General features: G+C 48.9%; 1 protein-coding gene across 2 annotated transcripts; it reads right to left on the bottom strand.

Moving 5' to 3' along the window:
- Window positions 1-4269: 4269 nt before the first annotated feature.
- ZFP64 (ZFP64 zinc finger protein) lies at window positions 4270-18411 on the bottom strand. Of its 2 annotated transcripts, XM_071446731.1 has the most exons (8): window positions 18123-18411; window positions 17949-18039; window positions 14014-14091; window positions 10879-11118; window positions 9373-9537; window positions 9000-9062; window positions 8271-8522; window positions 4270-6259 (listed from the first exon to the last, which is right to left on the bottom strand). In XM_071446731.1, the coding sequence occupies exons 1-8, from the start codon at window positions 18204-18206 to the stop codon at window positions 4965-4967; spliced, it is 2268 nt and encodes a 755-aa protein (XP_071302832.1). In that variant the 5' UTR covers window positions 18207-18411; the 3' UTR covers window positions 4270-4964. The 2 variants fall into 2 exon arrangements, with proteins under 2 accessions (XP_071302832.1, XP_071302833.1); XM_071446732.1 differs by lacking the exons at window positions 14014-14091; window positions 17949-18039; window positions 18123-18411 and adding an exon at window positions 11801-11937.
- Between the last annotated feature and the right edge of the window lie 541 nt (window positions 18412-18952).

The following is an 18952-nucleotide window of genomic DNA, read 5'->3' as shown; positions in this document are numbered from 1 at the left end:
CAGGTTGTTTCACCCAGCAGCACAAGAAGGCAGAAATGCATCCTTGTGTCTTTAAAATAAAACCAAATCAAAAGACAACAACCAAATAAAAATACCTTAAAGCACTCTGCAGGCCCTCCGTTAATAATTTCCCAGATCATGTTCAACTTTTACCTACAAAATGCAGCCACTCTCACCAACCAAGAGCTTTCACTTTCAGAATTAAAGGTAAGTTTACACAAGGTCTGAATCGAGGAACTTGAACACCTCTGTCACAGCTGAATCTGCAGTCAATGACAATTCCTGGATTTGGAGAGGCAAACACAGCTCCTGAGCATTGTGGAATAAACTGGCTGATCCCACAGGTACAGAATTCAGTGGTCCCATGGACACAGCTTGTAAAAAATCCACCTCTGCTTTGCCATGGCCGTTTTTCCTTCCCTACAACATTGTGAAGCCTCTAAAGACAGCCCTGTAACCAAATACTGGATGTTTTATGAGTCCTTCTCCATGTCCAGCCACTGGAATAAAGACAAAGGCAGAACTGGATACCTGAGAGACAGAGGAAAGAAAGCTTTTCCTGCCACAGACTTTTAATTCACGCTGATACCTGAGACATCATTTCCTCGGGTCACTATAGAAACCTTTATCACCTCATGAAAGGTCATTGGGGAAGTGACAGGAGACATCAGTTTCTTGTAACAATATTGGTTTCTCTTCTTAAAATTTAAATAACAAGGCTAAAGATTTTCCAACTGGAGATGTAAAAAGCCATTAGAGTAGCCAGTCAATATTCCTGAAATTATAGGATAGAGGTCTTGCATTGAGGACACAGAAAATATTTTTGCAGTCACCAGAATAGCACAGTGCAAAAAGGATGACTGATTATATTTTGACTTCAAACACAAATAAAGAATCAGAAATACAGAATAAAATAAAGGTATCTAAATAAAAAAAAAAAAAAAAACAAAAAACCAAGCTTTCTCTTGCTCTTTGTATTGTAGAGAAAATATTTTGGCATGTCTCTGACATTTTAAACCCCACAACAGAAGGTATTTTCCAGTGCAGTCAGATGACAGCAGTAATAAAGAGCTCATTCCCAAAATGACTGGGAAATATTTTGATTACAATTTTTCAATTGCAAGCCCCATGTGTATTCAATTCAAGTTTGGTTTTCCCCAGTTTCCAACAGGGCCAGCTTTGGGCCCTGTTCTGCTGCTTTGAGGCTTCATCTGAGGTGGGGAATTGGTCCCATCCCCTCACCCAGGAGCACTTTCTGGGCATATCCAGGAATCCACCTGTGCATGGGACACCTGAGGCTGGTTTGGAGCATGGGACACCCATTTTGATGCAAATAACAGTTAAAGTTTTTTTATCAAAACCACCTAAAAGATCCAGCACCAGTGATAAGGTTTAATCAGTTCAAACCCCACTGGGAACATTGAGCTAGGGCTCAGTCAGAACCAGCCTCCCCAAAACACACTTAAAGGGGTCCAAACAATTTTTCTTCAGCTTTTTTCCTGTTGTGTTCCTGCCTCACAAAAGCACAGCAGAAAAGCACATTTCAGCAGGTCTGCTGGAGGATCAGCTGTGTGGAGCTGAGTCTGGCTTTAAAAAGCAGTGTCAGGAACAGCAGCAAACCCCAAAGGGCTGGGAAGGCCCAAAAGCTGGGGTTGCTTTATTGGAAATGCACACAGGTTTTGCACCTCTGCCTGCCCAGTTTAACCTCAGATCTCTGAGCAGGCAGGAGTTCATCCCCAGACAGGAGGGAGGCTGTGACACACCATAAACTCACACCTGGGAGCCCACGGGCAACCTGGGAAAAACCTGTGCAGAGAGCAGAGCCTGCCAGGGCTGTGCTGGGTGGGATATCCACATTTATACCTCCCTATGAGGGAGCCTGGGCTGTGCTGGGTGGGATATCCACATTTATACCTCCCTATGAGGGAGCCTGGGCTGTGCTGGCTGGGATATCCACATTTACACCTCCCTCTGAGGGAGCCAGGGCTGTGCTGGGTGGGATATCCACATTTACACCTCCCTCTGAGGGAGCCTGGGCTGTGCTGGCTGGGATATCCACATTTACACCTCCCTCTGAGGGAGCCTGGGCTGTGCTGGCTGGGATATCCACATTTACACCTCCCTCTGAGGGAGCCTGGGCTGTGCTGGGTGGGATATCCAGATTGTCCTTTCCCTCTGGAGCCAGGGCTGTTCTGGGGTGGGATATCCAGATTGTCCCTTCCCTTTAGGAGCCAGGGCTGTTCTGGGGTGGGATATCCAGATTGTCCCTTCCCTTTAGGAGCCAGGGCTGTTCTGGGGTGGGATATCCAGATTGTCCCTTCCCTTTAGGAACCAGGGCTGTGCTGGGTGGGATATCCAGATTCTCCCTTTCCTCTGGAGCCAGGGCTGTGCTGGGTGGGATATCCACATTTACACCTCCCTCTGAGGGAGCCAGGGCTGTGCTGGGGTGGGATATCCACATTTTCCCTTCCCTTTAGGAGCCAGGGCTGTTCTGGGGTGGGATATCCACATTGTCCCTTCCCTTTAGGAACCAGGGCTGTTCTGGGGTGGGATATCCAGATTGTCCCTTCCCTTTAGGAACCAGGGCTGTTCTGGGGTGGGATATCCACATTTTCCCTTCCCTTTAGGAACCAGGGCTGTGCTGGGGTGGGATATCCAGATTTTCCCTTTCCTCTGGAGCCAGGGCTGTGCTGGGTGAGCAGCACTGAACACTGAGCTCTGCTCCTGGGCCCAGCACTTACCAGGGGAGCTTGGGGATCTCCAGGCAGCAGGAACAAAAATCCATCCCAATATTTGGGAAAGAGCCAGCCTGCTCCAGAGCTCTGAGGTCATGGCAGAACTCTGGAGAGGGAGGGATAGGATTTATTTACCATGTGCTCAGAAGCAGGAGAGCTCTACAGTAGACACTTGTTCTGAATTACCAGGCTCCCTCCTGGGATGGTTCTGCTGATAACATGAAGAATGTATTAAGTGAACATCAGAGATTAAAACAATCTGCTCCTGCCAGCTCCAAACCACACGGACCATTACTGTCACTCACACACAGAAATCAAGCCAGAATATTGGAAGGGAAAATTGAAAAGAAATTGCCCCTGTGTCAGCCTCGGTTCTCAGCTGGTTTTTCTCAGGGTGGAGGAAGAAGCCTCTAGATGGTTCACATGATGCAATCAGCCACACCAGGCTGGAGCAGCAGCACTAAGCTCTGCCTATTCACTCACACCATTTCCTTATCTTTCCTGTTTATCTCTGAGGCCCAGTACCAAGGTGAGTCTCTACAATATGACAGATCTACTGGTTTCCTACTTGAGAAGGTTCTCGAGGCTTCCTGAGCAGCTGCAGTGCAGATAACAGAGCTGTGGCATCTTCAGGGTGGCTCTGGACTGGAGGGGACGCTCCTGGCCAAGGGAAGCACAGCTGAACTGCCCTGTGCAGCTTTGCCAAAATCCCTCGGGTTTTAGCATTCCTGTAGTGCCCACCTTGTACAGACAACAACTATGAACAGGGTGAAATTCGTTAACAGGGAGCAAAATATTATCAATTTGACATGAATTGTGAGGTTAATTCTTGCAGAAAACTTTGGACATTTATTTTTATCTGCAGCTTTTTCTCTTAAGTGAGATTTTCACAGCTGAGCTTTTGGTAACGTCTTAAAAAGCCGAATTGTGAATGGTTTTTACAGGGAAGCGTTAAAGAGGAAATATCATCCAGGAGCCAGAGCACGCTCCAGAGCTTCCCTGGGCCTCTGGCACCACCTATGGATGACAGGGAACACTGGGAGCAGAGGAAAGCCTGCCTGCAGAGTTCACCTCCACCACCAAGGATGGGCAAATTCACTGCTTTCAGTCTGTGCTACCTTTGCACGGGCAATTGCATAGTTCAAAATACAGCCTGGGATTCTTTCATTAGAGAAATGTCCATAGTAAATAGAATTAATGAATAAGAAATAATAATTAATTATTCATTAATAATATTTACTCCACAAACAGATTAATTTGTTTAATTATATCAAGACATTAATTAATAAATGATAGTTAATAAATTAATAGATATTGTATATATTATTTAAATATGATAATAAATTACCATCTCCTTGTGATCCAACCTGAATTTCTGCTGGAGTGAAAAACCTTGGATTAGAAGATTTAAAAAAAAAATTTAAATGAAATTCAGTATTTTCCTTTAATGTGAAAAGAAGACCCAAACTGTAACACACCTTTACCACCCATGCAACTCCCAACAGGCAGCATCAAAATAAAAACAAAAGGTAAGTAGTGTTTGTAAAAAATATATTTCCAGTTGTTTTGCTCTTTAACCCACAGGCACTCTGACAGCCATCACCACGCCAGAGAGGATTTGTGTTGCTGCTAACAGAGTTAGTTACTACTGAGAGAGGAACAACATTCCTTTAGTTTCTGAAAACAGTCACCTGCTCTCTGCACCAGCATTTCAAGTGCCAGGGGCTTCTGATTTCTACAGATACTGAGGAGCAGCCCCTCGGACTTCACCTGGGCTGGAGCAGAGCCAGCAGTGGGGCTCCTCAGAACCCCACCAGGAGCACTGAATGCACACAGAGCACAGAACTGAGAGACCTCAGTCCAGCAAACTCCACAAGGGCTCAGGTTATCGTCTTTTTGTGTGTGCATCAAACAACAAGGCTGCTGTGGAGGTAATTCAGCACAAGGGGAGGATTTCTTCTTCAGGTAGCACAGTACAGGAGCCATACTCGGGGGTGTCACTGCTTGGGGACACTGGCAACAGCTGCTTCCCAAGGAGCAGGGCCTCTGACTGCAGCAGAGGCACAGAAATACAAACACACCCTCCTCCTCCTCACACACGAGATGCTTGTGTACAGACAAACACAGTGTGGAGGCTATGGAGGACAAATCCTGTGTTCAGTCGTGTGCTGTGCATTCCTGGCAGGCTCAGCACTGTGCCCAGAGCAGCCCCTGAGCCCAGAGCAGCCCCTAATCGGGGATGGAGTCTGCAGGACACAGCAGGGCCGTGTGAGCCCCGCTCTGGATGATGGAGTAGCTCTGCTTGGGGCCCTCAGTGTGGGATGAGGACGAGAAGATGGGGGGAGGAGGAGCAGCCGTGGACACGGTGATGCTCTGCCCACCATCACTGACCACGGTCACCTCGGTGGCCCCGTCCTGGATGAGGGCGTTGAGCCCCTCCAGGTCGGAGCAGCTGATGCCGGAGCCGGCGATGAAGGCCTGGCCGGCGGGGGGCTCGTGGCTGGGGGCAGCCGCGGGAAGCAGGGCCTGGTGCAGGGCGCCGGCCTCGCCCTGCTCGTGGGCGGTGAGCAGCACGGCCGGCTCTGCGCCCGGGCCCGCGTCCCCCGCGCTCCCCGCGGCCGGGGCCAGCACGCTGACCTGGCCCAGCAGCTGCAGGCGGCCGCCGCCCAGCACCTCCTCCTGGGCCGCGCCCAGCAGCCCCGGCGGCACCACGTTCACTGAGGCCGCCTGCACGATGCTGTTGGCCTGAGGAGGCACCTGGTGGCCCACGATGATCTTGACTCTGCCCTCGTTGTACGGGGCCACCTGAGCAGCCTGAAGCGGCACCTGGAGGTGGCTGACGGTGATGGGGGCGCCGGGCTGGCGGCCGGGATCCATCTGGAGCTGCAGCACGGCCAGCTCGCTGTTCTTGGAGCCGTTGTACAGGCTGTGCTGCTTCTTGTGGCTGCGCAGGGAGTCCTCCCGCACGAAGGACGCGTCGCACAGGTCGCACTTAAAGGCCTTCTTGGCGTCCAGCTTGGCGACCTGCCTGGAGCCGCCCTGCTTCGGCCTCTCTCCTTCCTTCTTGTCCGGAGAGCGCTTGCCGCCCTTGGCCCTGTCGCCGTGGGCCTTGCGGACGTGGGTGGTGAGGTTGCTGCGCTGCTTGGTGTCGAAGCTGCACAGGTCGCACTTGAAGGGCCGTTCCTTGCCGTGGATGCGCTCGTGCACCTTGAGGGCCGCCTTGGAGGAGCACGAGTAGCTGCACTCGGAGCACTTGACGGGCTGCTCGGGCTGGTGGCTGCGGATGTGGTGCCGCAGGCTGGTCTTGTTGCCGCACTGGAAGTCGCACTCGGGGCACTTGAGGGTGTTCTCCGTGCTGTGCTTGATGCGCATGTGGGATTTCAGGTTGCCCTTCATGGCGCAGCGCACCTCGCAGAACTCGCACTTGTAGGGCTTCTCCCCCGAGTGCACCCGCAGGTGCCGCTTCAGGTCCGAGTTGATCTTGAACTTGGCGGGGCACAGCTGGCACTGGAAAGGGGCATCTCCTGCCAACAGAAAGCAGGGATCACACAGGGGTTACATCCCAGGACCAACTGCTGGGATGGAGCCCCAACAGCTGCCTTGTCCTGAACTCCCAACATGTTCTCAAAGTCAAGAGAAATTTTGTGACACAGGATTATCACCTGGTTTGACACACTCAGATCTAAACCCGTTATTTTGCATTTTCTGTATCTGCAGGCTGGTGTCACAATATCCATGACCACGTTAAGGTGGAGCTCTGCTAATCCCTAATCAATTCCAGTGAGGCTGTTCTAAAGCCATTAAAAAAGAATCCAAAGCAAACTTAGCAACCTAACTAAATAACTACTCCCTTTGCTTTCTTAAATATAAAAATACAGTTCTCCGAATTTTTCACCCGAGGATGAAGTCCTTAGGTAGGCATTATTTTGAACAAGTGGAAGAATTGTGTTTTTAGGTTCTAAGACATTCTTGATGAAAGGAGGAAAAAGAAAGTGTATTTAGTTCAAGAAGCATTTATCCTCTTTAATAATCAAACTGCAAATGGCTGATTTATTTTAGAAGTTAATATTTTATAGAGTTTGTGAGAGCTGTATAATTTTGCATAATTTGCTTATCCAGCTACATATGTCATAGGTTTAGCTGCATATTTTTCAAATCAAGTTGTGGCCTACTGTGCTAATCCATGTATCTGTTTAATAATTGAGATACATGGTGTACTATCTGTATTAAACAGACTTTATTAATGAAGATGCACTGTTTGTTCATCTAGTTTATTTTACAGCCTCAGCTGCACACTCAGCCACTGAATTTTTATCTCCTTTGCTGATGAAGGCACAGTTCATATTTCAATGACTTAATTTTCATATACAGGGTAGCACTATATATATGAAGAAGAATATAGCGAATGCTGGTTCTGTTTGTTTAAAGAGTGGCCTACTCTGTATTTCTTTACGTTTCTGCCCATCCCTAACTGACACTGCCAGGATTTAGACAAAAATTTGTGTCTGACCACAGGATTATTAATTCTAAGAGTAGTTTCACTCAAATTACCAGGAAGCTGATGTTTAGTGACTAGTTCAACAAGTGAAGATGATCTCGCTCTGAGCAATGGAGATTACACTCGCCTTCTAGAGGATGATTAATTTAATTCCAGTAAGCAATATATTCTACATACCAGCCTTACTTTTCTCCTAAAATTCGGTGTGTGACACAGCTTTGAAAAAATGATAAATTTTGGAAAAAGATCAATTTTGGAAAAAGAAGCAGCAAAACTCAAGCTTGAGTTTTAGCATAATTCAATTGCTTAAGATGAAATGGACTGAAATGCCAAAAAGAAAGGTTAGTCTAAAATCCCTTCCCAGCTACTGGAATATTGAATGGCACAGAAATCCAATTCTGCTGGAAATACCAGAGAGCCATGTGCTCACCCAGGTGCTTACTCAGGGCTCACCTGCCCAGGTTAGAAGGGCACAACCTCACCTGTGTGTGAGCACAGGTGCATGGGGAGCTGGCTGGAGCTGTGGCTGGCTTAGGAGCAGATCTGGCACTTGAAGGGGCACTCATTGGGAACTCAAATCATCCCTTCTGGGCAACCTGTCCATGACTTAAAATCATCTCTGTGAGCCTCCAACCCTTCCAGAGCAGAAGCCCACCTGTGTGCGAGCGCAGGTGCATGGGGAGCTGGCTGGAGTTGCAGCTGGCATAGGGGCAGATCTGGCACTTGAAGGGGCACTCATTGGGAATTCAAATCATCCCATTTGGGGATCTGAACACCTATACATGGCTTAAAAACATCTCTGTGACCCTCCAACCCTCAGAGCTGTGGATGTGAGGACAACCCTACCTGTGTGTGAGCGCAGGTGCATGGGGAGCTGGCTGGAGTTGCAGCTGGCATAGGGACAGATCTGGCACTTGAAGGGGCACTCATTGGGAACTCAAATTGTCCCTGTTGGGTATCTGAACACCTATACACATCTTAAAATCATCTCTGTGACCCTCCAAGCTTTCCAGCCATGGCTGTGAGTAAAGCCCCACCTGTGTGCGAGCGCAGGTGCACGGTGAGCTGGCTGGAGTTGCGGCTGGCGTAGGGGCAGATCTGGCACTTGAAGGGGCGCTCGTTGGAGTGGATGCGCTGGTGCTTGTTGAGGCTGCTGCTGTCGGCCGCCGCGTACTCGCAGTGCTTGCACTTGTAGGGCTTCACGCCCGTGTGCGAGCGCATGTGCATCTTCAGCTTGTCCTTGCGGCTGAAGCACTTGCTGCACACCTCGCACTTGTGGGGCTTGTCTCCTGCAAGAGCAGCACTCACACTCAGCCCTGGGCACGGGCAGGGCGTGTGGTCAAGCAGAAAGCACAGACTGAGCAGGAAAGGGACTCGTTTGTAGGAGCTGCAGGCGTAGCTGTGACAAACAGCAGGGCCTTTGCAGCCTTGACTTTGCGACTCTGAAATTGGGAGCTAAAATCATGGAACTGCTTTAATGTAAAGAGCAAAGCAGGTGAGTGCATTCCCACCACACTGCACCCTGATAAACTCATGGTTTGCGCCCAGGAGTTAAACTGCGCCTCAAATCAACCTCCAGTGTTCTCAGCTGTGCCTGACAGGGCATGGCCCCAACAGGCAGTTCCTCAGGCACAGGCCAGGACAATGCTAGAAAGTACAGACATGTCTACATCCTGTTTATAGAGACATTACTTCATAGGAAAATGGCTTTTGTGAAAAAGCTGAAAGGAGGAAACCAACCCAAAAGCAAATATAGGAACACAGACCTGTGTGCGTTCGCCGATGACGTTCCAGATCCTTCATACCATAGGAAGTCTTGAACTGGCACCCTGAAAATAGGAGGATAAAGATCACTAAATTCAAGGAAAATCTAGCAAAATAATAAAAGTACATTGCCATATTCTGGACGTGTTTATGTTCAATGGCACTTTATTTAAAATTCACTGTTAACAGAATGTTAATGCCTCATCTTGTTTACTCACATCTGCTTAAAACAGTGACCAGCTCACCTGTGAACCTGAGTTTTCTAATGCTTCCCCTTAGAGGCAACTCACCCCAGAACTGCTGCAGGTATCGAACCTCCTGTGTGCCACTAGAGGAAAGCTCTCCACACTCAAATGGGTGCAATCCCCACCTCACCTGGGTACAGGCAGCTGAGTTTCTTCAGGGGCAGTGAGGAGGAGGAGGATTTCTTGGGCCTTGCTTTTGGTGGTGTAGAGACGACAGCAGCAGCTGGAGGCTCCGTGCTCTCGCTGGGCAGGTAGGTTTGGTAGCCATGCTCAAAAACAAACTCTGGGGCAGAAACTAAACACACAAAAAACTTCATGTGAGAGCATTAACTTCTCTAATCAGATAAAAAAAAATCTAATTATCGTCTAGTTTCATGAATTCTCTATTCTGTTTCTTTTTCCAGCAACATTCCTGTTCCTGGGTTGCTCTTTACCTGGGGGAGGAGGAAAGGAAAAAGGTTTTTCTCTTCCAAATACCAAATAAAGATATATTTGTTTTTCAACTCTGTCTGTGTTACAGCCCAAATGAGCAAAAAAAATCATTATTTATATGGCAAATGTTGTCAAAAGGCATCACACAAATTATTTTTGTAATTGTTAAAAAAGTTCAGCCTCTTTCAACTCTACTGTTTTTAGCTGTTACTCACAAGAATAACAGGTGAAAATATCTCAGCCAAAGTAACAGCTTTTAAATCAATTAACCAACACTATAGCCCAAAAGGGCAAATGGATAGAACTGTCCTCATTTTAAAGATGAGTAAATATGAAGCAGAAAAATGACTCACCCAAAACCCACACTGAGTTGAGGGATTATAATACAAAAATTCCTGGAAGTGGGCCCTGAATTCAGTTTGTTTCACTGCTCTTCCAGATTCCCTGCCTTAACCTGTCTATCCAAATTAGAGTCAAATAATTTGGGGTTTAGCAAGGTCCCACACCAAAATAAAACAAAACTATATATAGAAGGGCAAACCTTCACACACGGAACAAGATCCTAATTTTATTTAAATGTCTCCAGGATCAGGACCTCACTTGAGTCTTCACATAGGCAGAAATTTTGAGTAATATTTTTCCTGCCAATTAGTTGAGGGAGCAATGTTAGGGAATGCAGTGTTCTCACATAAAAAGGTCTGGATGGGTTCCTGACAGCAATTCTGTGTGTGTTTTCCATCTAGAGCACTCTTAAAAAAACATAAAATGCATAGTAATTTCAGTATTTTTCATAAGTATCGACAATTCTAATTAATTTGCACAAGCTGGTTCCACAACACAATAGACTTGAGCAATTCTCTGAGAGAACTTGTACCTCAATTAACAAATTAAGCAACTATTGTCAGAAGAAACCCAAGAAAGCAGCACAGCACTATTTCATTTCCTTAGTTACATGACAACTGATGTGAAAACTGTTATTTCAGCTGGGTGATGGGGACACAGGGACAGAGGGCTGGCACCTGGCAGGTAACATGGAGGTGCCTGCGATGGTTTGGGTGCCTGTGAAGGTTTGGGGGTACTTTTGAAGGTCTGGGGGTACCTGTGAAGATCTGGGTATCTGTGACAGTTTGGGGGGCACCTGTGGAGGGCTGGGTACCTGTGACGGTTTGGGGGTACCTGTGACGGTTTGTGAAGCTCTGGGTACCTGTGATGGTTTGTGTCTCGGAGGCGATGGTCCTGCTCGTGCTCTGAGCCTGTGTGCTCGGCACGGTCTCCTCGGATACGAACTGGACGGTGCTGGTGGCGCCGGCCGTGGCACTGGTGAGCTGGCAGCCGCTCTGCTTGTGCCCCACGAAGGCGTCCAGGTTGTTGAACTGCTGCTTGCAGATGCCGCAGATGTGGATGTCGGGCGTCAGCTCCACCAGCACCGTGGTGCTGCCGGGGACTGCGGGGACACGGCGCGGTCAGCTCGGCCCGGGGGCGGTGATGGGCGACACCGCTCCGGGTGGCACAGGGACATGCGGCTGCCCGAGACCCCCGAGCTGCGGGGCACCGGGGCTCCGGATCCTGCGGGGCACTGCCAGGGGCTGCGGCACCGCTGCACGGAGCCCTCCGGGGACACACGGACAGCGCCCAGGGAGCGGGGACAATCCCCTGGGACACACGGACAGCACCACCCAGTGAGCACGGATCAGTGCCCGGGACACACGGACAGCACCACCCAGTGAGCACGGATCAGTGCCCGGGACACACGGACAGCACCACCCAGTGAGCACGGATCAGTGCCCGGGACACACGGACAGCACCACCCAGTGCCCATGGAGCGTGGACAATCCACGTGGGCAATCCCCAGGATCCACGGACCACTGCCCATGGAGCATCCATCCCCGAGATCCATGGACCACTGCTCGGGACCCATGGACCCCCGCTCCCGCCCCGCTGCCCCCCGCTCCCGCCCGCCCGGCGCTCACGCAGATTCCCGGGTTCCCCCCGCGCCCCCCAGCCATGTTCCCGGGCTCCGCTCCCGCCCGTTTCATGCGCTACTCAGGTTTCGGGGCCCGGGCAGGCCCCGGCTCCCCCGCGCTGGCGCGGCGCGGGCCCCGGAGCGCGCATGGCGCAGCACTTACACTGCACGGGGCCGGGGAAGGCGGGCGCCGCCCCCGCCCCGCCGCGGTTCATGGCGGCCCCGCCGCCGCCTCCTGCGCGGGCCGAGCCCGCCGGCACCGGCACCGCTCGCACAGCTCGGCCGCCCGGCGCCGGCGGATGTGCGGGAGCCGAGCATGCTCAGTGGCGGCCGCAAGGCTGCGGCGGTGCCGGCCGTCAGCGGCCCGGGCAGGCAGGGCCGGGAGGCAGCGGAGCGGCGGCGGTGAGCCCCGAGCCGTGCCCCGTCTGCAGCGTTCACCCAGAGCCGTGCCTGCACCTCCAGCCTGAACCCCGAGCCGTGCCCGGCCCCAGCCTGAACCCAGAGCCGTGCCCAAACCCCGGAGCCGTGCCCGGCACCAGCCTGAACTCCAAAGCCGGGCTCCGTCCTCAGCCTGAACCCAGAGCCGTGCCCAAACCCCAGAGCCGTGCCCGGCACCAGCCTGAACTCCAGAGCCGTGCCCAAACCCCAGAGCCGTGCCCGGCACCAGCCTTCAGCCCCGGTGTGCTGGTGCATTATTTGCTGTGTTATTAATTGGACACTACCGAGGGGATGTGTTAAATTAACGTGCACAGGATTCAGATGAGCTGAGCCGCTGTGGCACGGCAAAACGGAATCCCTGCACCCTTTCCATCTCTCCTCCTGCCCGTCCTGCAGAAAGGCTCGCCCAGGAGCAAACTGCACTGCTCAGTCCCTGTGCTGTGCTTCCCACCGCGGGAATTTCCCAGCACGCTGCAAATGTGGGAATTCTCAGCCTCTTTTCCTTCAGGGAGAACATGAGGTGGGGCCGAGTTAATGCTGTTCATAGGGATTGCTGAATTTGGTTATGGCTGTGCTGGGAAAGGTTTTTCAGGTCGTGGCCGCTCCACGTGGTTAAAAGCAGAAGGGAAAAGGCACAAGCAGCAGAAGCAGCAGAAGCTGGGCAGGCGCCTGAGGGCCAAGGCCTTTGGTGTCCCAAGGGAATTGTGACTGTCAGATCCCTCTTTCTGAGCTCTGTTTTACAGATATGGTCAGAAGAGGAAAAACCAGCCACTGGCACTGACTTCAACACAACACAGAGCTTGAAATATTGAAGAAATTGCTGCAGAGAACAGCAGCTTTCAGACCCACAGCTGCCCCCGACATATGGCCTGGCCAAATTGAATTAAGGAAGGATCGGGATAAAAAGTTGTGCCAGGGGAGGCTCAGGGTGGACATCAGGAGGAATTTGTTGCTGGAAAGGGTGGTCAGGCTTTGGTGGGGGCTGCCCAGGGAGGTTTGGAGTGCCCATCCCTGGAGGTGTCCAGGGAATTCCTGGAGGTGGCACTCAGAGCTCTGGGCTGGGGACAGAATGGGCACTGGGCACAGTTTGGAGGTCATTTCCAGCCTCAGTGATGATGGGATTCTGGCTTTGGCACAAACACTGCAAACACCATTATTATCTCATTAATAACTAATAACTCTCCCAGTCCAGGACTTTCTGGATGCTCTGCAGGAGTTCTCCTTTGCCTGGCTGAGGATTGATGTCTGAGAGTGTAACACTGCACTGAGCGCTTGAGTCATGGAGCAGAGCTGTGCTGAGATCACACTTGACACGATTTGCAGCCTCTGAGGCATAAATCAGTGTGCATGTGTAATGTTCCTCACCCTTAACCCCGCTGACATGAAAATACTGCACTGCTCTGGGCTCCCCACAAGTGCAGTGCAAGCAAACAAGGCCCAGAAACGACAAATGTCAATCATGAGGGACAAGGGAGAAGGAAATCAGAGGCATAAAAAAGTCAGAGCTCGTCAGAGCCTCCGAGACAGGCCTTCCCTCACAGTTTGGACAGCTGTGGCCTCAGTGCTCTCCTGGAGACAGGACAACAAGAAATGGGTGGGTTTTGCCTTCGTGCAGAGCTTCCATCCATCTCCTGTCACCCCAGACCACACAGGAGCAGCAGATCCCTCCCTGAGCTCAGGGAAAACGCAGCCCGGACCTGTGCAGGTGCTGGGAAGAGAGGAACCTGTTCAGGCAGCCAGGAGAACAAACCCCGATCCTTGAAATACGACACCATTCATTGTTCCCTCTGCCTTTCACATGGAGGGGGGTGTTTGGAAGAGAAAAATGCGTTAACCAGCAGTATAAATGAATAAATGATCAGGTTATACCAATAAGATGCAAAAAAATCTCAAAACCCATCCCCGTGCTAGGGAAAGAACAGAAACTTGGTTGCAAACCTGAGGTCACTGAAGAGGGAGAGGTCTCTCCTGAAGGCCCGGGTGCAAGATCATCCCAAGTGCGCTTGGAAATGTGGCCTAGGGGACAGACAACAAAATGAAATGTCAACTGTAATTAAAACTTAAAGGTATTGAAGGTGGAGACAAACAAATGACAGATTTGGAGGAAAAAACTTAAAGATTCAACCCCCAATTTTTAGCATTTTGATGGATAATGACACACACAGCAACATAAATGCTCTGACTCAAATTAATTATGTTAAAATAATAGGTAATTTGTCTCTGTGTTGAGAATATATAATTATGATGATTTTTTCCAAATGTTTTAAAATAATGTCATTTCAATTCATAATGCAGGGTAGGGATTTTGCTGCTCAGTGTATTTGCTGTTTATACAATATTTTCAATGTCATTGCTTTCCTGTACAATAAATAAAGCCAAAACAATCAGTTAGTACCCTAAGATATTCCTTACTGCTGTAGGAACTGTAAAATAACTCAATATGAAAATGTTATTCACTGCAATGGCACATTGACAACTGTGATTAAGTCTCAAACAAATACTGGAACAAAGTAGAAATGTATTTTTTGTTGAGTTGTTTAATTCTTCACTGTCAGGACTCAGGCCCAAATTCACCCAGGGGGAATGTCAGGCGTTTATGGGGTTAAATGTGTCTCAGTGCCTTCCCCCCCATGGAAAATTGGGATAGAAGAGTAAGGGATATCATTTCAGGGCAGAATTCAGCTTCCTGCATCTCTTATCTCTTGGCATTTCTTTCTCAAATAATTTTTTTTTTCCTAAATGCAAATTGGCTGCTCTCATATGAGCAAAGTTTGAAAACAAACTCACATGATGATGATGATGGTGGTGGTGATGATGAATATGTCACACCTGCAAATGAACTCCTTAATTTATGGAATATATTTCAGCACTTTTTGTATAAATATAAAAGCACAGTATAACTCCACTGGGATGAACATGATAACAAATAAATGCTGAATCTAAGGCTGTACAGCTCCAGTCTCACATTTAGTCATTTTTATGATTATATTTGGGTTAAAAATGGAAAGCAACACCAGCAGAGGGACTCCCTTGATACTCCGTGGAGCTCTGCCTGCTCCCTGGCAGGGCATAGAGGTAATTTTATTCTGGAAGCTTTTGAATGCTTTACAAGTAATAGGAACCAAGTGGGAAAAGCATATTCCATATTTTAGTTCTGACATCCTCATAGAATAGAATATAGAAAAAAAAAATTAAAGATTCAAAATAGTTGCCTGTGATTCAGTACCTAAAGGCTTGGTGGTGTTTTTCAGAATTCCCTTGGGATGTGTAAATGCTTCGGAGCTGGGAGTACCCAGGGGAGCTGGAGTCACTTTTGCCACTTCATCAAACTAACGAGCCTTTGAGTGATGCTGTTCCCAGGTTCGGCTCTACTGGGGGGGAAAGCAGAAAACCAAACTGAAATTTAGACAGAATGGAATTCCTAAGAGCTGGGACAACCAGGATTTATTAATCCATGCACTCCCAAGCTTACAAAAAATAATCTTCTGCCTTCGGTTTTGCTCTATAAATCTTGCCCTGTTTCATGAGGTCTGTGCTTCCAGAAGGCTGCAGAGCTCTGGGACAAGCAGTGCCTGTCAATGAGGCACAGAAATCCTTTTGGGGTCAGAGATGGGCTGTTTCACTGGCAGGGACAGCAGCACTTCTCATTTCCAGCCCTCTCCAGCTTCCAACTGACAGCATTCCCTCACTGAATGAGCTGCTGCTAGATGAACAAGAGAATTCTGTTTGTACTCCCTAATTATCCATCAGTTATTAATTACCACCTCCCCCAGCACTGGAGCTACAGGAAGGAAAGTCCTGGTCTGAGTTTAGTGGGATTGTCCAGGTGAGCAGGAGATGAATCTCTATTTATGCTACTCTAGATGACATTAGATAATGTTAAAATGATGAACAAACTATAGGAGACACTTTCTTGTGTGCAGATTTTAATTTACTCAGATATGGCACAGAGAACTAGTGTGGTGACTGCACATAATCAGAAATTAATTTGAGCTTTGCTGTTGTACAGAGCATGCTGGGATATTCCAGCTAAAAAAATCTGATTTACTGGTCCTTAGTTAGCAGGTATTTAGCTTAGTCAGTCCTGGTGTGAAGAAATAATAATAATAATAATAATAATAATAATAATAATAATAATAATAATTATTATTATTATTATTTTGGTTTAGTATCACAACTCAATGGCTGCTATTCATGAACTCTGTATCACCCACTACAAAAAAAAGAATAATCCTTCTGGAAAAAAGGCTTCTGCTTTGTGTTCTTGTGTCACAAGATATTGGTACTTGACTTTTTCAGGCACTAAAAAGATCATGAAAAGGGTAACAAAGATGAGAGGGTTTGCTATTAGAATAATGTCTGCACGCAGAAATGACAGCCAGGGAAATACTATCTGAACTTCAACTGCTGCTCATTGTCATTTTACAATTAAATCTTTATCAGGCTAATATTCCCCGTGGTCAGATGTGTTTGCTTTCCAGGAATCCTGTAAAAATTCATTCATCTGTGAATTTCAGAGAACATGGCAGGGTATTCATGGAGAGCAGATTTTAAATGTGCATTGAAAACTTCACCATCAAATCTATTCGGTCAAGAGGCAGAAACAGAAGAGCATATCCATGAAGAAGGCAGAATATCAAATAAATAAAATATATTTTCTCTTAAAACACTTCAAAATAAAATGTATCTCCACAAGCTATTTTTCTGTAGTGGAAAAAAATCTCTTTTTATAATAATAATCTTGGAAATAGGTCAAAATGCAGGATCTGTTGGATACAGAAAATGATTAACCCCGATGAGCTGAGTGACCCACCTGAAAGATCTTCCAGTAACGATAAAACCGTGCTGAGAATGAACCTTTGACAACTAACACCTCCCTTTCCAGCAAACTGAGCCCCTGCTTCTGGTAATTTGTCACGATTTAATAGCAAACGCCGAGGAGAATCAAAGCGGGTGGGTACTGTCAGTGTTTTCCATGGAAATGGGACGGGAGCGGTTCCCGGGGCGCTCCCCGGGTCCTCGGGCTCTGCGCGGCTGCCGCGGCCAGGAGAGGCCGCTCTTGCTTGGCTTTGGCCGTTTCCCTCCTTCTCCCGAGCCCCTGCTCCGACTGAGGGTGCTTTGAAACCTCCTTCCGCACACGCTGCTTTATTTTAGGCTCATTAGGATGAAATCCCGTTTTAAACAGCACAGCCCGGCTGTGGGAACTTCGGTGCCAGCATAAATTCTCGCTCAGCTGCGTTGAGGAGAACACCAAGGAAGTTTAAAGTTCCAGAGGCCCTTTGTGTCTCCTGCCTGGCTGCTACCCGGCTCTTGTGACAGAAAGGTGACTTCAGCTGATAGAGTTGTAAGCCCTGGGGTCTTCAGAAAACCCTCGGGAAAATGAGAGCCACATCCTGCAAGGATGTTTCTGGGAGCGCTCACAAAGGGAAAAAATATCTCAGCAAAACAAAGAAATAAACCTTCCTTGCACAGCAGTTGTTCAGTGTAAAATAACCTGAGTGTTGTTATTATTATCTAATTAGCAGCCTCGCCCTCCCTGCAGGTGACTGTGTACTTGCATTTGGGAAGGGAGGAGAGGGGAGCAAACCTCCCCCTGTGCTCCAGCTGCCATTCCAGGTCCTTGTCCCCGCTCTCCATGGGGACATTCCCAGCCCCAGCACCCGGGCCAGCCCTGGAAACGCCCCCTGCCCCCCTGGATTTCCTGAGCTCCCTGGTTCTGGCTGAGTTTGGGTGGCAGGGCTGGAGCACCCAGAGCTGGCTGGGCTGTGGCAGAGCCCTTCTGCTTCCCAGGGAATTCTCCCCCTGCTCGGCTGGGGTGGGTAACACAGGGACAGTGACACACATCAGCCCTTTCTGGGATTTCTGGCACAAACCAGCTTTGGGTGGCTTCCCACGGTGACCAGTGTCTCCTTTTCCACTCCACAGCCCCGGCCTTGTCCATGCTGTGGATGCTGCAGCTGCTCTCTGTGCAGGTAAAACAAAAAGTTTGAATTAAAAGTGACATTGCTGCACCTTGTGCTGCCAGTGACAGTCCTGCTGAAAGGTACCTGAGATGTGTGGAAGCCACTGTGGGGTCCTGCCCTCCTGCATCCCAGCACCAATGTGCTTCCCAAGCTGGCAAGTGAAAACATCCCCTCGGTTTCTTTTTTTTTTCTTTAATAGAAAATAACTTTTTTGACTAAAATCATACAAACAAATATTTGTAATGCTAGTTTTGGCCAAAATCTGAAGGGAAAAAAGGTCATTCGGAGTTCTTGAAGCTCTCAGCAGACAAGGACATTGTCCATCGGTTCCCAGCTTTTCAGGGGAACAGAAAAAACAGGTTCACAGATGTAACTTTTCCAATTAAAAACCAATTTTTGCCAGAAAGCTTCTCTGATTAGTTTTAATGAGAGGTAAGCAATGGTAAATGACATCCCGTGTCTACAAATTACGCGTTTGGGTTCAGAGCTGCCCTGCAGCCTCCACTTAACACCACGAGGACCTGGATCAGCGCCTTGTTTTGTAGCACTGTGACATTTCAAGGATTCGCAGGAGCCGGATTTCTGCAGGGCACTGCCCATTAACCCCGCCTGGCAGGGCAGGGAATTCTCAATTACTCCGTGCCCCCTCCCCATCCGCATTTCCATTTAAAGCTTGGCTTTTCGGCTCGGGAAGAATTAAAATCCTTACCGGGAACCACGGCACGGGTGGGTCCGTGTCCTGTTGTGTGCCAGCGTTTGGGGCTTTGCTGGGCAGGAGGGAGTTTCGGGAGGGACCCAGCAATCTTTCAGCCCCATGTGGACTTAATTAGCCCCTCATTTCCTAATGTTTGTCGGAGATGAAGCTTAAATGCTCCTAAATTGGGGGAAAGAAGGCACAGCTTAAAACGACATTT

This window comes from Agelaius tricolor, unplaced genomic scaffold (genome assembly GCF_023055355.1).
Source record: "Agelaius tricolor isolate 1412-34295 unplaced genomic scaffold, bAgeTri1.0.p SCAF_23, whole genome shotgun sequence".
Taxonomy (NCBI): Eukaryota; Metazoa; Chordata; class Aves; order Passeriformes; family Icteridae; genus Agelaius; species Agelaius tricolor.
This window is presented reverse-complemented; position numbering and strand designations above follow the sequence as displayed.